This window comes from Lytechinus variegatus, chromosome 18 (assembly GCF_018143015.1).
Source record: "Lytechinus variegatus isolate NC3 chromosome 18, Lvar_3.0, whole genome shotgun sequence".
Classification (NCBI taxonomy): Eukaryota; Metazoa; Echinodermata; class Echinoidea; order Temnopleuroida; family Toxopneustidae; genus Lytechinus; species Lytechinus variegatus.
Genome location: NC_054757.1, coordinates 24,280,941 through 24,306,608, shown reverse-complemented (window position 1 = coordinate 24,306,608; position 25,668 = coordinate 24,280,941). Strand labels below are relative to the sequence as shown.

The 25,668-nt window shown below is 37.2% G+C and overlaps 2 protein-coding genes across 3 annotated transcripts in view; one reads left to right on the top strand and one right to left on the bottom strand.

The window, feature by feature from the left end:
- Positions 1–1,020: 1,020 nt before the first annotated feature.
- Positions 1,021–10,155, bottom strand: LOC121431719 (40S ribosomal protein S14a). The gene is made up of 4 exons (XM_041629381.1): positions 10,096–10,155; positions 7,863–8,014; positions 4,668–4,906; positions 1,021–1,183 (listed from the first exon to the last, which is right to left on the bottom strand). Exons 2-4 carry the CDS (start codon positions 8,009–8,011, stop codon positions 1,116–1,118), a joined length of 456 nt encoding a protein of 151 aa, XP_041485315.1. The 5' UTR covers positions 8,012–8,014; positions 10,096–10,155; the 3' UTR covers positions 1,021–1,115.
- A 193-nt stretch (positions 10,156–10,348) lies between these two features.
- Positions 10,349–25,668, top strand: part of LOC121431717 (zinc finger SWIM domain-containing protein 8-like) — a 53,785-nt gene continuing 38,465 nt past the window's right edge. For both annotated transcript variants that reach the window (XM_041629378.1, XM_041629377.1), the window contains exon 1: positions 10,349–11,260. In XM_041629378.1, the coding sequence (XP_041485312.1) occupies positions 11,038–11,260 (223 nt within the window). In that variant the 5' untranslated portion in view covers positions 10,349–11,037. The remainder of the gene's footprint in view (positions 11,261–25,668) is intronic.

The following is a 25,668-nucleotide window of genomic DNA, read 5'->3' as shown; positions in this document are numbered from 1 at the left end:
TCTCATTCTCCTTCACCTAGAGTACCAAAGTGATGATGTCACAAAAAACTTTTTTTTTTGCACTTCAGAAATTTTGATACCATATTTTGGGAGAGCATGATGAAATAACTGCACTACCAAGTTTTGGTGCAAATCTTTCCATGGGTGCCTGAGTTATAACCTCATTAATATATAATTAGTCCCTTTGAAGTCAATGTATTATTGGCCTGGTTCTAAAAGTTTGGAAAATTCATGACGTCACACTTCAGTACTCTATAACTTTCAGAGCTGCCAATTTTAATTGTGAAAAATTCATATTCTTTGCTTCTTCTTATCCTGCTTTTCAAGCCTAAAGAAAAGTAAAATCATATTTCCTTTAAAATTTTGAAAAACACACCAAAAGTCATAATTTTTTCAAGTTTCAATAATCTTTTTTTCTAGGTGAAAAATCATACTTAAGAGTAATTTTCCCCTTAAAATCCTACTAATTTGGTTAAAATTCTACTAATTGGCAGCTCTGTACTTTCTTACAATCACATTTCATAAACTCATCTTTCTTGTGCTCATTATTAATTTCTCACACTCCCACATGTCATCATTGCCATTGAAATAGCAGCCCCTATGGCTCTCCTCTGCTACAGTAGCATGAAATAAACAGTCTGCTCATAGAAAGACATTGCTTTTACATTCATTCAACCATTCTGTAATTCCAACCAAATAATATGCACAATGAATTCCGATTGGGCACAATTTTTTTTTAATACAATAACACTAAGCTAATTTCTGGGATGTGCCTATTTGTATGACTCAACCAAAGAATAACAATAGCCAAAAGCTTTCACCAACATGCTCAAAGGCAATAAAAAGTATAAACCCGAGTACTTAACTACGGTTGTAAACAACAAATCAGCTTTTATTACTGATACAGGTTGGTTGGTCCTGATATGGTTGGAAAAATTGCAAAACGATGTCTTCTACGAATGCAGTGATCGAGTTTCAAACAGAAAACCAAAATTATTACAATTTTGAGAAGTCAAATTCTATGTTTTTTTTGTGTCCTCAGGGTGTTTATTCTGAGATGCATTTGATAGACATATTTTACAATTGGCGACGATGAGTGGCTTGGTGTTGTGAGCCTACAGACGGCGACCTCGGCGACCTCCCTTCCTACGAGTACTGTCTGATGGGATAGGTGTTACATCCTCTGTAATGTGAGGGTAAGGGAAGATGAAGGAGGGAGATGAGTATAGAAAGAGAACGATAGGATTTAGGAAGAAAAAAACAAAAATAAGAAATTTATTAAAATCAAGGTTTAATACATATAGAAAAGAAAATACATCCATTTTTTAATTAAAAGAGAAGCTCAATGAATCTACTTTATCTCCAATGTTATATCAATCACTTCATCAACCGTTTATCCATTATAATTTGAGAGCATAACAAGAAATCATATGGCTATGTGCCTTGAACTCACCTCACAAAAAAGGTTTTGTTACGCTTTTTCAATTTTCATTCGGTTTAACACATTATATCTCAGTGAATGGAGAGATATTGTCATGACAATGGTATCATCTTAAAGCTTAATATAACTCTATCACATCTGAAAAAATGAGCAAAATAGCATGTTAATTCGCAACACCATGATTGTTAGAACGATAAGTGGCGAGGTTGTGGGGGGGGGGGGGAGGTACACACAAAGTCTATTGGAAAATCATGTTTCATATTTTAAACATGAATAACTTTGGTATACAGGGTGCTAATTTTAGTCTCATTTTAAAGCCTTAAGTGAGTATTATAATAATCCGACACTCTTTTACAATTCATTTCAATTAAGTGATTTTAATTAGTGATTATCAATTAAAAACCCCCTAAAATTCAACATACACTGTAAAAAACACCAACAATTTTCGCATAGGAACATTTAATGACTTTTCGGTTGGATGGAGACATATGATGATGAAATTGGTGTCAATTGAAAGCTGAGTATAGCATAGGGATGATCAATTTGAGTCATTTTGCTTCATGAAATGAATAAAAGAAAGGTTGTTGTAACTGGTTTCCAAGGGGCTGGACCTTTCATTTTGGTCTCATTTTACTGCTAAATAAAACAGGTATGATAATACACCTCTACACACATTTCATACAAAATTTAACTAATTATGATTTATTAGAAATTTAAGGTCAATTTTTTTAAATGTTGGTTTTCGAAATTTGAAATTAACATGAATTTGCACATTGAAATAACCTTTATGACATTATTGAATACCTGTAAGTTGTATATCATTTGGAAGGGAATTCTTGAGCATTACAAATCTTATACATGTAACTAATCAATGGGACAGGCAAAGAGAAAACTAAAAAGGACGTCGGACATAATGTATTCAGGGGGTCCTAAAATATGGACATTTTCATTCATAAGGCCCTCATTTTTGGAATCCTCATGAAATTTCCTTTCAGATAAGGTATACTTTTGTATGGATATGGTGAATATTTTTTAAGTTATGACCATTTATATATTGATAATACCTTGGTCACATTTGATCTACCGCGGCCGTACGGCGAGTCGACAACAGCCGTTTTAATTTCAATTAAAACCACCTATATGTAGTTGGTACAAAAAATGTTGAAACGGCTGTTTTCGACTCGCCATACGGCCGCCGTAGATCAAATGTGACCATGGTATAAGTGCGCTGTCATAAGATTTAGGGGACATAACACAAATGGGGGCGAGTTCAAGATGCATTGCCGTATGACCTTGTAAGCAGTGACAAATCAATTCAGGAAGATCCAATATATAAGGGGTTGTATCCATTTATTTCATAGAATTGCCCCAAAGCAAAGAAATAAATCAATACACAAATTGCGATGGACTCAAATTACTTTGCTAGCTAGTTACATATAGTTACTGCCATACACATGATAACCTAGTCTTTGAAATCTATTCTTTTTTTTAGGAAAAAAAAATGGAGAATTACTTCAAGAGAAAAAAAAAGGCAAAGAAGAAAAAACAAAGAAACAGATTAACAGAAGTTTGAGGAAGATTGAATGAAAAATAAATAAGTATTTAAATATTGGAAACACTAATGCTATGCGAATGTAGATCCTCAATTGGGAGATTGGTAAAGCTACATACCTACAACTTTAGTTTCCCATTACTTTAGTTCTCTGTACCTCATTTAATTTTTGCTGTTAGCTACAATCACAACATCAGGTGTTCTTTTTCATGAGAGGGAATGTAATACAGGTTCTACATCATATCATGGATGCATTATTTGTCCTTATCGTTAGAATGTGCAAAAGTACATTTTCACTTTTCAGAGTCCAAAGGAGAGTCGTACCATCACAGTTCTTGTTGATCTCCTTACATAGGTGGCGTTAAGAAGATTTCTTCACAACATTCAAATGTTCATAACTTTCTGACTGTATGTCCAATTTTACTCAATCTTTTACTAGCATTTTTCTGCTTTCACACATCTCACTTGTTCCAAAATTTCATTATCCAATGAAATGACACTCCCTACAGGAAAGAACAGTATCACATAGTGTGTTCATGAGAAGACTATGTGAAGATGTAATTCACACTGTTGGATTGTATAGGGGAGACCGGGGTTAGTTGGAACATGGGGTAAGTTGAAACAATGTAATTTTCTTTAATGCCTGTGAAATAAATTTATGCAATACTGCCCTCAATTTATTGCAATAATGATTCAACATTGTTGTATTATTAATAGCAATAAATTGAGGGCAGTATTGCATAAATTTATTTTACAGGCTCTAAAGAAAATTACAATGTTTCAACATACCCCATGTTCCAACTAACCCCGGTCTCCCCCTACTATGGACACCTTGACATTATGGGTTCACAATGTGTTTACATATTTGACTATTTGAAAATATGATTCACAATGTTAAAATGCTGAAATGTGTCCTTTCCAGCTCTTCAAAAGTGTTATTCAATCAAATAAATTCAATAACAACCACCAAAATAAATGATATCTGATTTTGTCTTTGTTCAAACCCAAACTATGAAAAAAAGAATACCTCATTGAGCGAGCTTGGCTACAGCTAGGTGTAACTTTTTGATAGTTCGTAACTGATTAACAAATGATAAGAATTACCAGTCTCACATTTACATGTACCTACTTTCTAGAGAGAATTGAATTCTGAAATCAAATGTCTTTTCAAAACTTTGGACTCTTAGCAGTTCAGCAAAGGTGACAAAAGATTGATTATATCTCTATAGAACTATGACAGTGGAGAGGAAGGGAAGGGGTCTCACTCTTATTGTCATCCAACATGGTCCACTAATTAAGCACTTCCTGTTCTTTATCTTTGGTTGTAATTGTCAACACAATACAAGGCTCAAATCCAAGGCCATGGTAATGGATACCCTATTGTCTGGCCTTGATACCCCCAATGGGCCTTGGAGATTTGTTGTACCATTTGCATATACTTTCCCCCCATCAGCTTTTGGTGTTTATTTTGAAAGTATTTTATTTACTCCAATGTCATAATCTTTTCTTAGTGGTCACATACCCCCCCCCAAAAAAAAAGAGACGAATATCATATCAGTAGACCTTATTCACCGTCAGCCCTGATACTGTACCAGCAGGGAGATGGATAATCCTTCACTAAGTTTCACAATATACCACCTAACAGCCAACTAGAGAATTTTAGAGGGTTCTTACCAATGCGACCAATCTTCATGCCAGAGCGCGCCAGGGCACGGAGAGCTGACTGAGCACCAGGTCCAGGGGTCTTGGTCTTGTTTCCTCCTGTTGCCCTGAGCTTGATATGAAGAGCTGTGATACCAAGGTCTTTGCATCTGACAGCAACATCCTGGGCAGCCAACATGGCAGCGTATGGTGAAGCTTCATCACGATCAGCCTTTACCTTCATACCACCAGTAACCCTGGCGATGGTTTCCCTGAAATTACCATAAAAATCACACTTCTATAACAATATTATCATAAACTTACCCAGCAAAAAGGAGTAGAAAAATTGATCATAAATATGAGTTACATGTACATAGTGCACAATAAATTATAAGAATTGCCTCATATTTGACTTAGTGAAGGTCAACTTATAACACAAGCTTATTCAAGGAAAAAGTTCCATATGCAACCCCCACCAAAAATGACAAAAAGATTGTTGAGACTTCTGATTTGTTCACTTCAGATTTTTCTATCATTTTTCACTCTTGCTTACCTTAGTTGGGACTCGAACTCACCTCGTTTTATCTGCCATCAAGACCTCTTCCCGCTATGCTAGCAAGAAGCGCTAATACCCAAAGGGGTTTTTTAAAGGTCAAGTCCACCTCAGAAAAATGTTGATTTGTATCCATAGAGAAAAATCAGACAAGCACAATGCTGAAGATTTCATCAAAATAGTTATATGAACGAGCCAGTTACATCCGAATGAGAGAGTTGATGATGTCACTCACTCACTATTTCTTTTGTTTTTTATTATTTGAATTATACAATATTTCAATTTTTACGAATTTGAAGATTGGGACCTCCTTGCCTGAAGCACAAAATGATAAAATAATTGAATTCCACGTGTTCAGGGAGGAATGAAACTTCATTTCACATGACAATGACGATAAAATCAAAATATTTCATATTTCAAACAATAAAAAACAAAAGAAACAGTGAGTGAATGACATCATCGACTCTCTCATTTGGATGTAGCTGGCTCGTTCATATAACTGTTTTTGTAAAATGAAGCGAAACTTTGAAATGTCATAACTTTCTTATTTTACATCCGATTTTGATGAAATTCTCAGTGTTATGCTTGTTGAATTTTTCTCTTTTTATTAAAATCAAGTTTTTGTTGGGGTGGACTTGTCCTTTAACAATTATCAGCCAATAGTTCAACTAGTCTAGACTCACAGACCCTTTACTGACTAAATAAACCAATGTCTATGGACAATTACACGCACTAGATCCTGCTCAAAATTTGACGGAATAAAGTAATATTTTGGTATAAATTTCCACTCCCCCATCATATATGTTCTATATTAGGGCTAGATATATAATTCTGAACATTCTCTATGTTTGTATTTTCAATTTTAGTGGGGGTGCATATGGAACTCTTACCCTATTCAATATAGGAAATTTAATTAGGAGTGGGCTATACATGGGTCAAAAATACTTTTGTAATTTCAATATGGGAACAGTTTTTTTTTATTCCTTGTAATGTATCTCAACATGAAATGACAATATTTTTTCTCTCGGGTCCGAGAAAAAAGTGTGCCGGGCCAAAATCCAAAATGGCCGCCAAAACCCCGAAAAATCACAATTTTGGCAACAACTTCTTTATTTGGTGGTCTTTTTCTTTGGTTTTGGTGTCTATTCATATGTGTTTGGGGGTAGGCAATTTGTTTTTCCTATAATTAGTACTTTTAAACCATTATTTGTAGAGTTAAAAGGTAATTATACCTAAATTTCCCAATTTTTATAGCCTTTTTTCAGCCAAAAAAGCAGGTTTTATCGTCCTGGGATTCTTGGATTTTAGATGGTACGAGGTCAACAATAGGAAGCACCTTCATAGAGCTATGTCGCTTTTATTCCTCTACTATGAGTTTTACGGATATTTGTGAAATATATCTTATTAAATAAAAAAAATGTTAATTATCCATAGGGGCTATACAGTATACAATGTACTGTACATACTGCACTGCATAAATGCATTGGCCACCATGACAAGGCCTGTATAAACTACAGTGTTATACATGTACATTTGTAGAAATGAGCTCTTAGGTTTAGAATAAGATGCCTCAGAAATTGAAGATATGTTTTGTCTCAGAAACTGAGGACATGTTTTGTCAAATATTCTAATTCAGGGGGCGGAGAAAGGTAATTAACCCCACATCATGGCATTTACACTGTAGCTATTCTGGGCCCCGTTGCATAAAAATTTACCATTATGTTAACTTAATGGTAACTAGTAGATGGAATCCTTGGTTCTGATTGGCTGTTGATCAATATTACCATGATAGTTACCTGACCCCATAAACATAGGCCAGTTAGACACCACAACCAGGTTAAAAGAAGCCTCCAAATGAAGAAGATATGGCTAGATATGTGATGTACATATATGATATATATGTGATATTTTTATGTGCAATTAACGTTGCTGGTTTCATCATGTATATCAGCTGACAAGCAATCAAATTCACAATTCACAATTTAATTTTAAACCTTAGGAGCTTATTTCTAATGTATGACACTATAGTTTATATACAGGCCTTGTCATATGTCATGGTGGTCAATGCATGGATATATATGCAGTGTAGTATGTACAGTAACAGTACATTGTATACTGTATAGCCCCTACAGATAATAAACATTTTTTCATTTAATAAGATATATTTCACAAATATCCGTAAAACCCATAGAAGAGGAATAAAAGCGATATAGCTCTATGAAGGTGCTTTCTATTGTTGACCTCGAACCATCTAAAATCCAAGAACACCAGGACGATAAAACCTGCTTTTTGGCTGAAAAAAAGGCTATAAAAATTGGAAAATTTAGGTATAATTACCTTTTAACTCTACAAATAATGGTTTAAAAGTACTAATTATAGGAAAAACAAATTGCCTACCCCAAACACATATGAATAGCCACCAAAACCAGAGAAAGAGACCACCAAATAAAGAAGTTGTGGCCAAAACTGTGATTTTGGGGGGTTTTGGGCGGCCATTTTGGATTTTGGCTTGGCACACTTTTTTCTCGGACCCGAGACAAAAAATATTGTCATTTCATGTTGAGTTAAGGTAAAAGGAACACAAAAAAACTGTTTCCACATTAAAACCAAAAATCACCCATTTATAGCCCACTCTTAATTTAATGTGACTTTCCCTGTGAGAAAGAGCATCTTACCTGCCAGACAGATCAGTCACATGAACAAATGTGTCGTTGAATGAGGCAAAGATATGGGCAACCCCAAACACATTCTCTCCCTCTGGAACCTGGGGGCCAAGGTTGACCTGCACTTCTTGCTTTTGCACCTTCCCTCTACGTGGCGCCATATTCTGCAATTAAATGGAAAAAAATGTATTACTCAGGTTAGTTATCATTTCATGCCTGATGCCCTTCATAGTGTAACCTGTCCATCATAAAAAATAAATTTTACTGTAAAAATTAGAAAATTCAGTCTTTGTTCATAGCCTAGTTACAAGACGGGTATAAGAGAGCGCGACGATACCATGAGCAGAGCAAATAAAAAAAATTTAAAACACCTTCAATTGGCCGATGAATATCGTGAATTGTAAAATACTTGCATTAGCCAATGCAAGTATTTTACAATTCAATGAATTTGCACTGATCATGATATCGTCACCCTCTCTTATACCTGTCTTGAAACTAGGCTACGAACAAAGACGGAAATATGGCGACAAGATCATCGGTGAGTATCTGCTCATCTTCTTACATGATTTTTCTTAATACTTGTATTATTTTTTCGTGTAAAATAATCTTATAAGCCTAATGGGGGGAAATGAACTTCTTTTCCTTTTACAAAATTGTGATAAGTTAAACAAATCAAGTATTTTGTCTCCAAATACTCGCCTGCATGTGTGCCTATGCTTTGTCGTACCAGGCTTAATGGGGAGTAAGCCTACGTGTTAGTAGATGACTTTTACTCCCCAGAACAGAAGCCTCCAGGCCAGGCTAAATATCATGACAAGTCTCTCAGTCACATTTCGATGTTAATATACCCACTGCTTCTCAAAATATCGTGATCGGAAACGGCTGTATTTCGGCTTCGATCTCGACGCCATTGATCTAATCCGTAGACATCGCTTCATGATTCGCTTGGTTTCGCTGTGCGCCGTAATGTTGATATGGAGTTAGCAACCAAATCATGCGAACATGTGGCGAAGAAACTGTCAGCATGGCGCATGAGAATTTTTTAGTCGCATAACTTCAGTCCATATCAACACAACGCCTAACCCAGGGGCTTACCGTGTATTTGACCATACGCGCGGGACTAGCGTGTTTTATGGTCAAAATATCTAGCAAGATAAATTGTAAAAACAGAAATTGTGCACTTACCATGATTATATGGATGAAGGTATAACGAGTGGTTGAATCCTGACGTCGAGGCACAGACTGAAACCTCAAAAAACTGAAAAGTTCTCTCCTCCCCAGTCTCGATCCGTTTTTGTTGTGAATCATAACAAAATGGCTGATCGAGACTGGGGTAGGAGAGAACTTTTTGGTTTTTTGAGGTTCCAGTCTGTGCATCGATGTCAGGATTCTACCACTCGTTAGACCTTCATCCATATCATATATAATCATTCATGGTAAGTGCATTATTTCTGTTTTTACAATTTATCTTGCTACAGTACTATGTTGACCATAATCTACCCTTGTCCCGTGAGTATGGGTAAATACACGGTAAGCTCCTGGGCGCCGGACCGGCTTTCCCAACCCTGGGTTACCTCGTATCGCCACAGGCACAGAACTTGTTTTTTTGAAGTTCCACTTGTCATGTCTGTGCCTCGATGTCAGGATTTGTGTCACGATGGACCTTCATCTATTAATTATTATAATCATGGTAAGTGCATAGTTTCTGTTACCACATTACGATTACTATTGAGACCCCAATCTACCGCAGTGTGTCCCTCGTTTTGCACGGTCGAGTCCTGGGGCTGGGCTCCAGCACGCTTTGCGGGCTGGGTTAGCGGACCTGAATCAATGCATGCACAAGATACAACATAATTGGTAAGCAAGAGCCCCAATTCTACTCCCCACTAGGCCTATATTCTATTATAGCATTAGGCGCATGGGCCTAATTGATATTCGACCATTTTTAATGTCTAACACCAAACTGAATAACGTGTGTGGGTTGTTTTTATGGACGTCCATATTCGGACGTCCAGCAACACTAGTTCATGTACAAAACATATACAAGATAAACATTCATCGCACAGAGGGTAATATGTAACTTATTCGGAGGACCATATATGGACTAATACGACTGATAAAACCATTAAAATTCATGGTGATGACCAAAAATAAGCATGCGATTCAATTCGTAAGAATAAATTCTTATTCCATAAGTGTTCGTAGTGGATTTCAAGGGATTTTAAATGATAAAATATTTCATTACTCTAGTAAATCCGGCTACTTGGATCGAAAAGAGTGAATAAAATACACAGGGCTATAATAACATATTGGAAAATTGTACATCTTTAAAAAACACGAAAATATAATTTTTGAATAAGCTAATAAAAATCAAAAATGATTTAGTGATCTTTTAAGCTACATGAAAAAAAAATGTTTAATTTTGTAGATGAATATTGCTCGAGCCTGTATAATCCGAATATATTCGGATATTTTCCGATGATTGCCGATTCCTATAATGTGTGTTGTTTACGTCCGACGTCCATTGAACAGCTGTGATCAATGTAGTAAGACAGTGTACGGACTCGGGAGTCAAATGAAAGAACAAGGGAAATATTCGCGTCTTTAACTGAAATATTAAAATTACTAGTATGGATGTGTTTCCCGATGCTGTAGGACTTTATCCAGATCAAAGTAGGATTGAAAGCGAATGATCTCTTGAGTGTAGCAGTGAATTTATGACGAGCGAGATCCTTTTTTTTGTCTGGACGGAGTCAGTGCCAGTGGAACACACACTACACACACCGAATGAGGATCACAACACAGTCAGAAGCAATCCTGACAAAGAAAGGGATCGGCAGCAAAGTGCAGGTTTCACAGCACAGGCGAAGAACTGCAGCTGATCTGTAGATCTACTGGTCTTGATTCTGCCTCAATTTGCTTCATTTATTTGTAGATTTATAGGTGTTTTCGACCGGGTTTCCCCATTTACATGACAGAAAATATGATTTCATTGGAGAATTAACAAACTTTTTGAGTCCATCCTTTATTTTTAAAGCTTCGTCTATTTTTCCTGATTTATCTGAAAATTGAAGAGCTTAAGAAACTACATTTGTACTGTTTACATGAAGACTAAGGGGAAAGTAAACCCGTAATAGGTCTGTCATTTTAAATTACTCCAAGCGTAAATATACGCCGTGTTTGTAGAATGGATTTTATATATGACTGGGATGACCAAGGAGATCAGTTTTCATTTGAGGATAGCGATAGGTTTGAGGAAGATTCATTATGTTCTTGGGTGAGTGAGGCAGAGAGTGTATGTAATAATAACTGGAGAGGATGGAAGAAAAACAGCAACGGAACAGGAGGAGGAGACAGATTGACGTCTGCTGTCCCGCCAGCCACTGGAATCTCTTCATCGTTAACAGAAGGTAATTATATCAATCATATGAGGATGGAAAACATTTGCCAGGCATATTTTACATACATATCTACACATTTCATAAAGCTTTTCATAAGTTAACATACCAGTACGACTTTAATTGAAATTGAATGACTGACGAGGTACTACAGTTTGCATGTACATGTAAAATACATGTGTATTTATGTTTATTTCATTTTGATGGGGTCATTTTTCAATGGCTTTACTGAACTTTGATGAAGGATACATGTAGGTGCCGTTTCTTTTATAACCTGCATCTATTTCCTTTTCTACTCCATCCTTCCCAAAGCTCGTTAAATAGCGGTTGTACAGGATATAGGTAGCCAGGGTCTTACTTCCTTCCGAGGAGTGTAAGCTCTCTATTTCCTTCTGTAGTCCCATTCGGCAGAACAGATTATTTAATTGATACACCAAGTACAAGTGTAGATAGCATCTCTTCTCTTCAGATTTTATATTATTCAATGCACTATAAACTGTATGAGATGAAAATTCTAAAATATACTACATCATATGATTATTTTGAAAGTTTTTTTCTCATGCAGTACTCCATACAAGTGTACACGTGCATTGAAACACAATTTACAAATCTATTGTTCTCTGGTGAAACAGGTAAACAGGTAGTCAAAGAATTGTGACAGGTAGTGTACATATGTACACTGTATGTAATCTCTAATTTGCTCTCAAATCAAGTTTCATGATAGTCCTAACTACTTGGAAAAAGTATTGAAAGAAGGCCTGCTATTTGATTTGGAAGTCTGAATATATAAAGTGCGTGTACAGGCCTACATGTACAAGCATAGAATTGTGCAATCAGAACAGGGAATTGTTTAAAGACTTGAAGAAGCTGCAACTCTTAAAATTCATGCTTACTGATGGGTTCTAAAGCATTAACAATGGGATTCGTAATATTCCACATGGCTTTTGAACTTCCAGGCGGCATACAATTTTTTTGCTGAGGTGATTTTCAGAAGCCCAGTACAAGGATTCAAATTTATAAAAATATTGGTTAAATTGAAATATGAATAACATGTACATTACATTGCAAAGCCCATGAACTTTTGTGCATACATGCACAATAGGACACCAAACAAGTGTACCATTTCATAATTTATGTACCGGGGTTGATAAACAAAAATTAGATTAAGATTTTAACAAAAATCAAATGTTTGGGTATGTTCTAATCATTCGTGCACAATCATGTCATTTACTCCATACTGTGCATGTGTCAACCTATTTTTTCTTTAAAGTATATTACCTCAGGATACTGAGGTACATGTACCTGTATAGTGTACCTGTATCAATGTATACAATATTAAACTTGTAACAAAGCATTTGTGCCCATGTGGTCGGTCCTCTTGTACAAGCTTTATACAGCTCCAAAAACAAAGGAATATCTTGGAAACCACATTTGTGCACATAAAGTGGAAGAAAGCCCTTTCCTTGTCAATGGAAGGGTTAGTCATAGGCCAATAATGAAACCTTTAGTTCCCAAAGGTTATCACTCCACACATTTTCCTTGAAACAGTGTTATTGTTGTGGTGTTTGATGCTGGGGACTGTGGTCAAAAGAAACACAAAGGATATCTCACTATTGCAGAGAACAATAAGCACTCCATGCAAGAGGTGGGGCTGTAATGAGTAAATATCTGAACTACAGTATCTTCTTTATTTTATACAAAAATAGATTTATAATGCACGATTATTGAGTGTATTCCCTTCTTTTGATTAAATTGTGAGGCTATAGACACTATAGTGGTTTCAATCTACAGTATTGTACCATTCAGAATTGAAATTTTAACAAATTTTAGAATGTTCGCTTGGCCAACATCTAGCCAGGAGGCTCCTGGAGAGTAAAAATCATTCTCCTACAACAAAGGCTTAATCTCCACAGAGCAAGGGATTGCGCCCCATTCATGTGCTGTACCAAAAAAAAATGAAACTTTTGCCCCCAAGATTTCTACTTTCCTTGTAAAAGATCTACAATGTAGCCCTAAATCATGTGGGAAATAACTTCATTTCCGACATTTCTACAATATTTCATTTTTAAACAAGAATGCATTTTAAAAAATGAGAAAAATATTATGATAAGACAGGGGGGGGGACTTGTTCATGTTTACACCGCCATCTTGTTTTTTAATAATAATAATAACATAGGGTACCGGTATTTATAATGCGCACATATCCACCTTGTTAGGTGCTCAAGGTGCTACCCTATATTACCCGGCTAAGCTAGGCGTTCATAGCGCACACAGCTTTTTAAGGAATTACTTCCTACTGGTACCAATTTACCCATTTATTGTTCTTCGCCAACATAATACAGACACAATATCCTCAATATTTTTCACAAAAATATATGCACAAATCAGTGACATCTAAATGAGAGAGAGTCGAAGATGTCCCTCACTATTTCTTTTGTTTTTTTATTGAGTTATACAATATTTCAATTTTTCTAAATATGACAAGAAGCACCAAGTTGACTGAACCATAAAATGTTAAAACAATGGTAATTTCAGATGTTCAGGGAGGAATAAAACTTTCCTTCACATGATAAAGAGGGGAAAAATAGAAATATTTCATATTTCTTAGAATAAAGTACAAAAGAATAAGTGAGTGGATGACATCATTGGTCCCCTCATTTTCATAAAGACTAGGATGTGCATATAACTGTTTTGTGAAATTAAGTGAAATTTAAAAATGTCATAAATATCTTCTTTTACGAATGTACATCTGACTTTGATGAAATTTTCAGCAGTATGCTTGTTGGATTTTTCTCTTTTTATTTGATCAACTTTTTGTTGGGGTGGACTTGTCCTTTAAAAACAACCTGATAGTGGGCCAAGGATACACTGTAGTTGGTCATTGCCATGATGTTGTGATTAATCCATGTTCTTAGACGTCACATGACCCAAACCAAGGATAAATCCAACATGTTTTTTAATACATTCTCAGAGGAAATAATATGACAGCAGGCCAGTATATTCCATGTGGGAGGATGATTAATAACAAGAATGAAATATTCTAAAATAAAACCTGTAACTCAGCCCTGCTGTTACTTATTGTTCCAGTGGTCTTGTACATTACATGTATGCTGCTATTGTCATTTAAATACATTTTATGTACAGTGTACATGTACATGTAGTTTGGCTCTTTGAAAGGGGGGGGGGGGGCATTTACATGATAAAGTGTGTTTAAGTGTGGGTGTAGAATATATGAGTACACTGTAAAACACTTGTTGCATAAATAAGTATTCTATTGAGTTTGCCAATAATTAGTGTAATAAATATGTTTGGGTATGTGCTACATGTACATGTACAGTATGGTCATCAAATGTGGTTTCCTTTATTATTCCATACAGTACATACAATATGTATTGTTACAAATTTTGTTAATGCTTTAAACAAAAATTGCATTGGTAGGATTAGTCCAAATAAATGTTTGAGTGATTTTAAGTATTATTGGCAATAAATAAAAGTGGGCCAATTAATGATCCCTATGGTACACCACATAAAATAGGTCTACATTTACTTACACGAGAGAGCAAGTTTGTGAAGAATAATATTTTTTGATCAAAGATTGAAAGCCCTGGAGAACCCATGCAATGCAAAGCATTACAATACATCTAGTCCATTCTCATATACATGTATATGTATGTTTTATACATGTATAACTTTTATTTTATTTTGATGTCTTCCTACTCTTCCAGTGAAAATGATGTTTCAAGATAGAAATTACAATGTAATTTTATAAAGACTTTGATGCGCTATATAATATTTTGTATGTAGGCTGCTGCCTACTGTCATCAAGTACATGTACAAGTTGATGTAAATAGGCAAATCTGTATGACCATGGACCTACTGGTATGACACAGTATCAGACTGGACTGATACATGTAAGTGAGTCAGTTTGTTGATATGGATAGCCTGGCCTTGGTTTGCTCAGCTATGTGAAGTGTTCATGGCTATGTATGGACACAGTCTTGACCTCATAGAAGGTCAGTGAAATGAACATATCATATTTATTCTGACAAGGCCTCTATTCCTCCATGATGCAGAAAGAGAGAGGAGAACCTTGAAATGTAGTTCTGAGTTTATAAAATACAGGTACATGTAACATAGAATTTTGGAAATCATACACATTGAAAATGAACTACAAAGTAGTCATTTAATTATTTTAGAAATCAAATTATACATGAGATTCTGATGAGAGTACATTTTAACTCTAGCCAAACCCTTCTGCAGATCAGGATTGGAATGGGGGGGGGGGGGGGAGGGGATCTGCTTGCCATCTACACATGTAGCCTACATGTACCTTTAATAGTCATTACCAATACAATGAATACTGCTGCTCCATTTGACCAAAATGTACTTGTAGGCCTATGTTTTTACATGATTTTGAGTATTTAAACGGCATTGTAAAAATACAGAGTTTAAAATACAAAATTAGGATTTTTGTAAAAAGAGAAATTGAGTCTCTCTATCACTATGAGGTCAGTTTGTTTATGTGTTGAAGTGTCCTCAGAATGAACTCAATCTCAGAGAATGGGCAAAGGTCATGGATAATGGATAAGTGGCCAGTAAGTACATGTAGGTCAGGTCAGATTACATTTATATTGTTCAAGACCAGATTAAGGACTTTAGCAGCCAGCATTTTGAGATGTGGGCAATAAATTGATATTGCTGTTAAGATGGGGGGGGGGGGGGGGACAAACTGGATCGATCTTACAGTGTATGCAAGAGACACATACATGTATGTAATTGCTTGGAAGAAATAGAGGGACAAAGAGAAGAGAAGAAGGAGAGGGTGAAGAGGAAGAAAAGGGGGGGGGGGTGAGAAGAAAGGGGAAGGAGAAGAAAGAGGAGAAGAAGACTTATGCAGAAGAAGAAGCAGGAGGGGAAAGAAGAAGAGGAGGAGGAAGAGGAGGAGGGGGAAGGTAAGGAGGAGTAATTAAGGAGGAGAGAAAAGAAGGAAGAGGTGAGTAGGAGGAGGGGTAGGAGGAGAAGGAGGATGAGAAGTGAAAGGATATATATAAAAAGGAGGAGGAGAGAAAAGAAAGAAAGACAGAAAGAATATGGACAAGATAAGGGAAAATAATACAATGGCATATGCTAAACTTCTTTTAAAAAGTGGCATCATCATTCAAGCCCTGGTTTTTAAAGGCACATTAAACCAAACCCTAAATAAAAAAAAATGCAATGCAGTAGGCCTGTGCAAAGTGTCTCAAGATGCAAGTTCTGGGGAGTAATTATCAAAAGAAAAGCTGGACTCCATATGGAAGGAAATAATCAAATTATTACTGATTGAAATCCTTTGTTTGAAAAGGCTTAAGTTTGTTTGGAATGGAGGTCATTTCAAGTTCACAAGAGTTCACACTGATATGGAAGCTTTGTTATTGAAGCAATGATGTAGAAAGAAAAGTTATTATTAAAGTTGATTATCCCAACACCAGGACGCGTAGTGTTAAAATAGTTTTACCCCAAAGGAACTGTGTATTTTGTATGTAAAAGTATGTAGATAGTAGACCTACACGTACATGTACATGATCTAAAATTCAATTTGAAGAGTAAAATCCGAAATAATAAAAAAAATGAAACTTCAAAGTTGAATAAGAAATTGAAAGTTAATTTAGACTTAAGAGTTGTTCATTCATATGAAAAAGAAAGGTGATGCATAATGTGGCTTATGAGCAGGGGCAGAGATTATGCGGGGGGGGGGGGGGGGGGGGCACAGTGCCCACCACTTTTTGAAGTACTGAAAAGTGCCCTTTTTATACAAGAAAAATGCCCTGAACGTGTACTGTGCCCCTGTCACCTAAGGAGGACCCGTGTTTTTTAATAGGTACATGTAATACCTAGTGCCCTTTCTCATATAAGTGCCAATTTTTACCAAACTATGCCCCCTCTCGAACACGTTCTGTGCCCTTTTCTCCTATGAAGGACCTGTTTTTGTCTCACCTGCGAAGCAAAGTGAGACTATAGGCGCCGCTTTTCTGACGGCGGCGGCGGCGGCGTCAACATCAAATCTTAACCTGAGGTTAAGTTTTTGAAATGATGTCATAACTTAGAAAGTATATGGACCTAGTTAATAAAACTTGGCCATAAGGTTAATCAAGTATTACTGAACGTCCTATTAGAGTTTCATGTCACCAAGGTCAAAGGTCAAAGGTCATTTAGGGTCAATGAACTTAGACCATGTTGGAGGAATCAACATCGAAATCTTAACCTGAGGTTAAGTTTTTAAAATGTTATCATAACTTAGAAAATATATGGACCTAGTTCATGAAACTTGGACATAAGGTTAATCAAGTATCACTGAACATCCTGCATGAGTTTCATGTCACATGACCAAGGTCAAAAGTCATTTAGGGTCAATGAACTTTGGCCGAATTGGGGATATCTGTTGAATTCCCATCATAACTTTGAAAGTTTATGGATCTGATTCACTCAAGAGAAGTGCCCCTCACGGACATGTTCTGTGCCCCCCTTTCACCTACATGTACATGTAAGGACCAATTTTATGTGTGAGCAAGTGCCCCCTTGCCTTCTTGCAAGTGCCTTGTTTTGAATCAGTGCCTGTTTTGACTCAAGAAAAGTGCTCCTCACAAACAAGTTCTGTGCTCCTTTCATACCTGAGATTGCTGAGAAGGACCCATCTTATGCTGTTAGCAAGTGCCCCTTTGCCTTCTATGCCCCTATCAAAATACCCTATCTGTTCAAACCGGCTACCCCCCAAAAGAAATTGGTCAAGCAACTCTGTCAATTTAGTCTAATAATTCAAATGCAAAACAAAAAGATTCCATTATACATGTAGTCCACTCCCCTACCTTATCGATCTGCTGAAATGGCAAAAAAAAACAAACTTGATAACCTAGTTGGTTTTGCTCACCCATTCTCTAACACGCATTTTTTAAACCCTTTTTAATGATGTAAACTTCTTCATAATCAAATACTGTATACACTCTCTTGCTGGGTTGATTGCTTGTGATTTTTGTCTCACCTGCATAGCAGAGTGAGACTATAGGCGCCGCTTTTCCGACGGCAGCGGCGTCAACATCAAATCTTAACCTGAGGTTAAGTTTTTGAAATAACATCATAACTTAGAAAGTATGTGGACCTACATTTGTAGCTCATGAAACTTGGCCATAAGGTTAATCAAGTATTACTGAACATCCTATTAGAGTTTCATGTCACATGACCAAGGTCAAAGGTCATTTAGGGTCAATGAACTTAGACCATGTTGGAGGAATCAACATCGAAATCTTAACCTGAGGTTAAGTTTTTGAAATGTCATCATAACTTAGAAAATATATGGACCTAGTTCATGAAACTTGGACATAAGGTTAATCAAGCATCACTGAATATTTTGTGCAAGTTTCAGGTCTCATGATTAAGGTCAAAGGTCATTTAGGGTCAATGAACTTTGGCCGAATCGGGGTATCTGTTGAATTACCATCATAACTTTGAAAGTTTATTGGTCTAGTTCATTAAACTTGGACATTAGAGTAATCAAGTATCACTAAACATCCTGTGCGCGTTTCAGGTCACATGACCAAGGTCAAATGTCAATGAACTTTGGCCGAATTGGGTGTATCTGTTGAATTACCATCATAACTTTGAAAGTTTATGGATCTGATTCATGAAACTTGTACATAAGAGTAATCAAGTATCACTGAACATCCTGTTCGAGTTTCAGGTCACATGATCAAGGTCAAAGGTCATGTAAGGTCAATGAACTTTGGCCATGTTGGGGTTTTTTGTTGAATAACCATCATATCTCTGTAAGTTTATTGGTCTAGTTCATAAAAGTGGACATAAGAGTAACCATGTATTACTGAACATCTTGTGTGAGTCAGAGTAGTATTCAAAGTCAGCACTGCTGCTATATTGAACCGCGTGATGCAGGTGAGACGGCCAGAGGCATTCCACTTGTATGTGTTAGCAAGTACATGTACCATTTCTCGTTTCAGTGCAAACTTTACCCCCAAATGCCCCCTCACGAACGTGTTCTGTGCCCCTTTCACCCAAGAAGGACCCATTTTACAGTGTATGTGTGAGCAAGTGTCCCCTTGCATTTTTGTTAGTTCCCTTTCTCGTATCAGTGCCCCTTTTCACTCAAGAGAAGTGCCCCTCACGGACATGTTCTGTGCCCCCCTTTCACCTACATGTACATGTAAGGACCAATTTTATGTGTGAGCAAGTGCCCCCTTGCCTTCTTGCAAGTGCCCTGTTTTGAATCAGTGCCTGTTTTGACTCAAGAAAAGTGCTCCTCACAAACAAGTTCTGTGCTCCTTTCATACCTGAGATTGCTGAGAAGGACCCATCTTATGCTGTTAGCAAGTGCCCCTTTGCCTTCTATGCCCCTATCAAAATACCCTATCTGTTCAAACCGGCTAGACCCCCCAAAAGAAATTGGTCAAGCAACTCTGTCAATTTAGTCTAATAATTCAAATGCAAAACAAAAGATTCCATTATACATGTAGTCCACTCCCCTACTTCATCGATCTGCTGAAATGGCAAAAAAAAACCAACTTGATAACCCTAGTTGGTTTTGCTCACCCATTCTCTAACACGCATTTTTTAAAACCTTTTTAATAATGTAAACTTCTTCATAATCAAATACTGTATACACTCTCTTGCTGGGTTGATTGCTTGTGATTTTTGTCTCACCTGCATAGCAGAGTGAGACTATAGGCGCCGCTTTTCCGACGGCAGCGGCGTCAACATCAAATCTTAACCTGAGGTTAAGTTTTTGAAATAACATCATAACTTAGAAAGTATGTGGACCTACATTTGTAGCTCATGAAACTTGGCCATAAGGTTAATCAAGTATTACTGAACATCCTATTAGAGTTTCATGTCACATGACCAAGGTCAAAGGTCATTTAGGGTCAATGAACTTAGACCATGTTGGAGGAATCAACATCCAAATCTTAACCTGAGGTTAAGTTTTTGAAATGTCATCATAACTTAGAAAATATATGGACCTAGTTCATGAAACTTGGACATAATAGTAATCAAGCATCACTGAAAATTTTGTGCAAGTTTCAGGTCTCATGATTAAGGTCAAAGGTCATTTAGGGTCAATGAACTTTGGCCGAATCGGGGTATCTGTTGAATTACCATCATAACTTTGAAAGTTTATTGGTCTAGTTCATTAAACTTGGACATTAGAGTAATCAAGTATCACTAAACATCCTGTGCGCGTTTCAGGTCACATGACCCAGGTCAAAGGTCAATGAACTTTGGCCGAATTGGGTGTATCTGTTGAATTACCATCATAACTTTGAAAGTTTATGGATCTGATTCATGAAACTTGTACATAAGAGTAATCAAGTATCACTGAACATCCTGTTCGAGTTTCAGGTCACATGATCAAGGTCAAAGGTCATGTAAGGTCAATGAACTTTGGCCATGTTGGGGTTTTTTGTTGAATAACCATCATATCTCTGTAAGTTTATTGGTCTAGTTCATAAAAAGTGGACATAAGAGTAACCATGTATTACTGAACATCTTGTGTGAGTTAGAGTAGTATTCAAAGTCAGCACTGCTGCTATATTGAACCGCGTGATGCAGGTGAGACGGCCAGAGGCATTCCACTTGTATGTGTTAGCAAGTACATGTACCATTTCTCGTTTCAGTGCAAACTTTACCCCCAAATGCCCCCTCACGAACGTGTTCTGTGCCCCTTTCACCCAAGAAGGACCCATTTTACAGTGTATGTGTGAGCAAGTGTCCCCTTGCATTTTTGTTAGTTCCCTTTCTCGTATCAGTGCCCCTTTTCACTCAAGAGAAGTGCCCCTCACGGACATGTTCTGTGCCCCCCTTTCACCTACATGTACATGTAAGGACCAATTTTATGTGTGAGCAAGTGCCCCCTTGCCTTCTTGCAAGTGCCCTGTTTTGAATCAGTGCCTGTTTTGACTCAAGAAAAGTGCTCCTCACAAACAAGTTCTGTGCTCCTTTCATACCTGAGATTGCTGAGAAGGACCCATCTTATGCTGTTAGCAAGTGCCCCTTTGCCTTCTATGCCCCTATCAAAATACCCTATCTGTTCAAACCGGCTAGACCCCCCAAAAGAAATTGGTAAAGCAACTCTGTCAATTTAGTCTAATAATTCAAATGCAAAACAAAAGATTCCATTATACATGTAGTCCACTCCCCTACCTTATCGATCTGCTGAAATGCAAAAAAAACAAACTTGATAACCCTAGTTGGTTTTGCTCACCCATTCTCTAACACGCATTTTTTAAAACCTTTTTATAATGTAAACTTCTTCATAATCAAATACTGTATACACTCTCTTGCTGGGTTGATTGCTTGTGATTTTTGTCTCACCTGCATACATGTAGCAGAGTGAGACTATAGGCGCCGCTTTTCCGACGGCAGCGGCGTCAACATCAAATCTTAACCTGAGGTTAAGTTTTTGAAATAACATCATAACTTAGAAAGTATGTGGACCTAGCTCATGAAACTTGGCCATAAGGTTAATCAAGTATTACTGAACATCCTATTAGAGTTTCATGTCACATGACCAAGGTCAAAGGTCATTTAGGGTCAATGAACTTAGACCATGTTGGAGGAATCAACATCGAAATCTTAACCTGAGGTTAAGTTTTTGAAATGTCATCATAACTTAGAAAATATATGGACCTAGTTCATGAAACTTGGACATAATAGTAATCAAGCATCACTGAAAATTTTGTGCAAGTTTCAGGTCTCATGATTAAGGTCAAAGGTCATTTAGGGTCAATGAACTTTGGCCGAATCGGGGTATCTGTTGAATTACCATCATAACTTTGAAAGTTTATTGGTCTAGTTCATTAAACTTGGACATTAGAGTAATCAAGTATCACTAAACATCCTGTGCGCGTTTCAGGTCACATGACCAAGGTCAAAGGTCAATGAACTTTGGCCGAATTGGGTGTATCTGTTGAATTACCATCATAACTTTGAAAGTTTATGGATCTGATTCATGAAACTTGTACATAAGAGTAATCAAGTATCACTGAACATCCTGTTCGAGTTTCAGGTCACATGATCAAGGTCAAAGGTCATGTAAGGTCAATGAACTTTGGCCATGTTGGGGTTTTTTGTTGAATAACCATCATATCTCTGTAAGTTTATTGGTCTAGTTCATAAAAAGTGGACATAAGAGTAACCATGTATTACTGAACATCTTGTGTGAGTTAGAGTAGTATTCAAAGTCAGCACTGCTGCTATATTGAACCGCGTGATGCAGGTGAGACGGCCAGAGGCATTCCACTTGTATGTGTTAGCAAGTACTTGTACCATTTCTCGTTTCAGTGCAAACTTTACCCCAAATGCCCCCTCACGAACGTGTTCTGTGCCCCTTTCACCCAGAAGGACCAATTTTACAGTGTATGTGTGAGCAAGTGTCCCCTTGCATTTTGTTAGTTCCCTTTCTCGTATCAGTGCCCCTTTTCACTCAAGAGAAGTGCCCCTCACGGACATGTTCTGTGCCCCCTTTCACCTACATGTACATGTAAGGACCAATTTTATGTGTGAGCAAGTGCCCCCTTGCCTTCTTGCAAGTGCCCTGTTTTGAATCAGTGCCTGTTTTGACTCAAGAAAAGTGCTCCTCACAAACAAGTTCTGTGCTCCTTTCATACCTGAGATTGCTGAGAAGGACCCATCTTATGCTGTTAGCAAGTGCCCCTTTGCCTTCTATGCCCCTATCAAAATACCCTATCTGTTCAAACCGGCTAGACCCCCCAAAAGAAATTGGTCAAGCAACTCTGTCAATTTAGTCTAATAATTCAAATGCAAAACAAAAGATTCCATTATACATGTAGTCCACTCCCCTACCTTATCCATCTGCTGAAATGGCAAAAAAAAACAAACTTGATAACCCTAGTTGGTTTTGCTCACCCATTCTCTACACGCATTTTTTAAAACCTTTTTAATGATGTAAACTTCTTCATAATCAAATACTGTATACACTCTCTTGCTGGGTTGATTGCTTGTGATTTTTGTCTCACCTGCATAGCAGAGTGAGACTATAGGCGCCGCTTTTCGACGGCAGCGGCGTCAACATCAAATCTCAACCTGAGGTTAAGTTTTTGAAATAACATCATAACTTAGAAAGTATGTGGACCTACATTTGTAGCTCATGAAACTTGGCCATAAGGTTAATCAAGTATTACTGAACATCCTATTAGAGTTTCATGTCACATGACCAAGGTCAAAGGTCATTTAGGGTCAATGAACTTAGACCATGTTGGAGGAATCAACATCGAAATCTTAACCTGAGGTTAAGTTTTTGAAATGTCATCATAACTTAGAAAATATATGGACCTAGTTCATGAAACTTGGACATAATAGTAATCAAGCATCACTGAAAATTTTGTGCAAGTTTCAGGTCTCATGATTAAGGTCAAAGGTCATTTAGGGTCAATGAACTTTGGCCGAATCGGGGGTATCTGTTGAATTACCATCATAACTTTGAAAGTTTATTGGTCTAGTTCATTAAACTTGGACATTAGAGTAATCAAGTATCACTAAACATCCTGTGCGCGTTTCAGGTCACATGACCAAGGTCAAATGTCAATGAACTTTGGCCGAATTGGGTGTATCTGTTGAATTACCATCATAACTTTGAAAGTTTATGGATCTGATTCATGAAACTTGTACATAAGAGTAATCAAGTATCACTGAACATCCTGTTCGAGTTTCAGGTCACATGATCAAGGTCAAAGGTCATGTAAGGTCAATGAACTTTGGCCATGTTGGGGTTTTTTGTTGAATAACCATCATATCTCTGTAAGTTTATTGGTCTAGTTCATAAAAAGTGGACATAAGAGTAACCATGTATTACTGAACATCTTGTGTGAGTTAGAGTAGTATTCAAAGTCAGCACTGCTGCTATATTGAACCGCGTGATGCAGGTGAGACGGCCAGAGGCATTCCACTTGTATGTGTTAGCAAACATGTACCATTTCTCGTTTCAGTGCAAACTTTACCCCAAATGCCCCCTCACGAACGTGTTCTGTGCCCCTTTCACCCAAGAAGGACCCATTTTACAGTGTATGTGTGAGCAAGTGTCCCCTTGCATTTTTGTTAGTTCCCTTTCTCGTATCAGTGCCCCTTTTCACTCAAGAGAAGTGCCCCTCACGGACATGTTCTGTGCCCCCCTTTCACCTACATGTACATGTAAGGACCAATTTTATGTGTGAGCAAGTGCCCCCTTGCCTTCTTGCAAGTGCCCTGTTTTGAATCAGTGCCTGTTTTGACTCAAGAAAAGTGCTCCTCACAAACAAGTTCTGTGCTCCTTTCATACCTGAGATTGCTGAGAAGGACCCATCTTATGCTGTTAGCAAGTGCCCCTTTGCCTTCTATGCCCTATCAAAATACCCTATCTGTTCAAACCGGCTAGACCCCCAAAAGAAATTGGTCAAGCAACTCTGTCAATTAAGTCTAATAATTCAAATGCAAAACAAAAGATTCCATTATACATGTAGTCCACTCCCCTACCTTATCGATCTGCTGAAATGGCAAAAAAAAACAAACTTGATAACCCTAGTTGGTTTTGCTCACCCATTCTCTAACACGCATTTTTTTAAAACCTTTTTAATAATGTAAACTTCTTCATAATCAAATACTGTATACACTCTCTTGCTGGGTTGATTGCTTGTGATTTTTGTCTCACCTGCATAGCAGAGTGAGACTATAGGCGCCGCTTTTCCGACGGCAGCGGCGTCAACATCAAATCTTAACCTGAGGTTAAGTTTTTGAAATAACATCATAACTTAGAAAGTATATGGACCTAGTTCATGAAACTTGGCCATAAGGTTAATCAAGTATTACTGAACATCCTATTAGAGTTTCATGTCACATGACCAAGGTCAAAGGTCATTTAGGGTCAATGAACTTAGACCATGTTGGAGGAATCAACATCGAAATCTTAACCTGAGGTTAAGTTTTTGAAATGTCATCATAACTTAGAAAATATATGGACCTAGTTCATGAAACTTGGACATAATAGTAATCAAGCATCACTGAAAATTTTGTGCAAGTTTCAGGTCTCATGATTAAGGTCAAAGGTCATTTAGGGTCAATGAACTTTGGCCGAATCGGGGTATCTGTTGAATTACCATCATAACTTTGAAAGTTTATTGGTCTAGTTCATTAAACTTGGACATTAGAGTAATCAAGTATCACTAAACATCCTGTGCGCGTTTCAGGTCACATGACCAAGGTCAAATGTCAATGAACTTTGGCCGAATTGGGTGTATCTGTTGAATTACCATCATAACTTTGAAAGTTTATGGATCTGATTCATGAAACTTGTACATAAGAGTAATCAAGTATCACTGAACATCCTGTTCGAGTTTCAGGTCACATGATCAAGGTCAAAGGTCATGTAAGGTCAATGAACTTTGGCC

Excerpts from the sequence above, each read along its gene's own strand:
- LOC121431719 (XM_041629381.1), bottom strand. The coding sequence starts at position 8,011 with ATGGCGCCACGTAGAGGGAAGGTGCAAAAGCAAGAAGTGCAGGTCAAC. Across the intron at positions 4,907-7,862 it reads GTGACTGATCTGTCTGGCAG|GGAAACCATCGCCAGGGTTA; the intron begins GTAAGATGCTCT and ends TGGTAATTTCAG. Across the intron at positions 1,184-4,667 it reads CATGAAGATTGGTCGCATTG|AGGATGTAACACCTATCCCA; the intron begins GTAAGAACCCTC and ends CTCACATTACAG.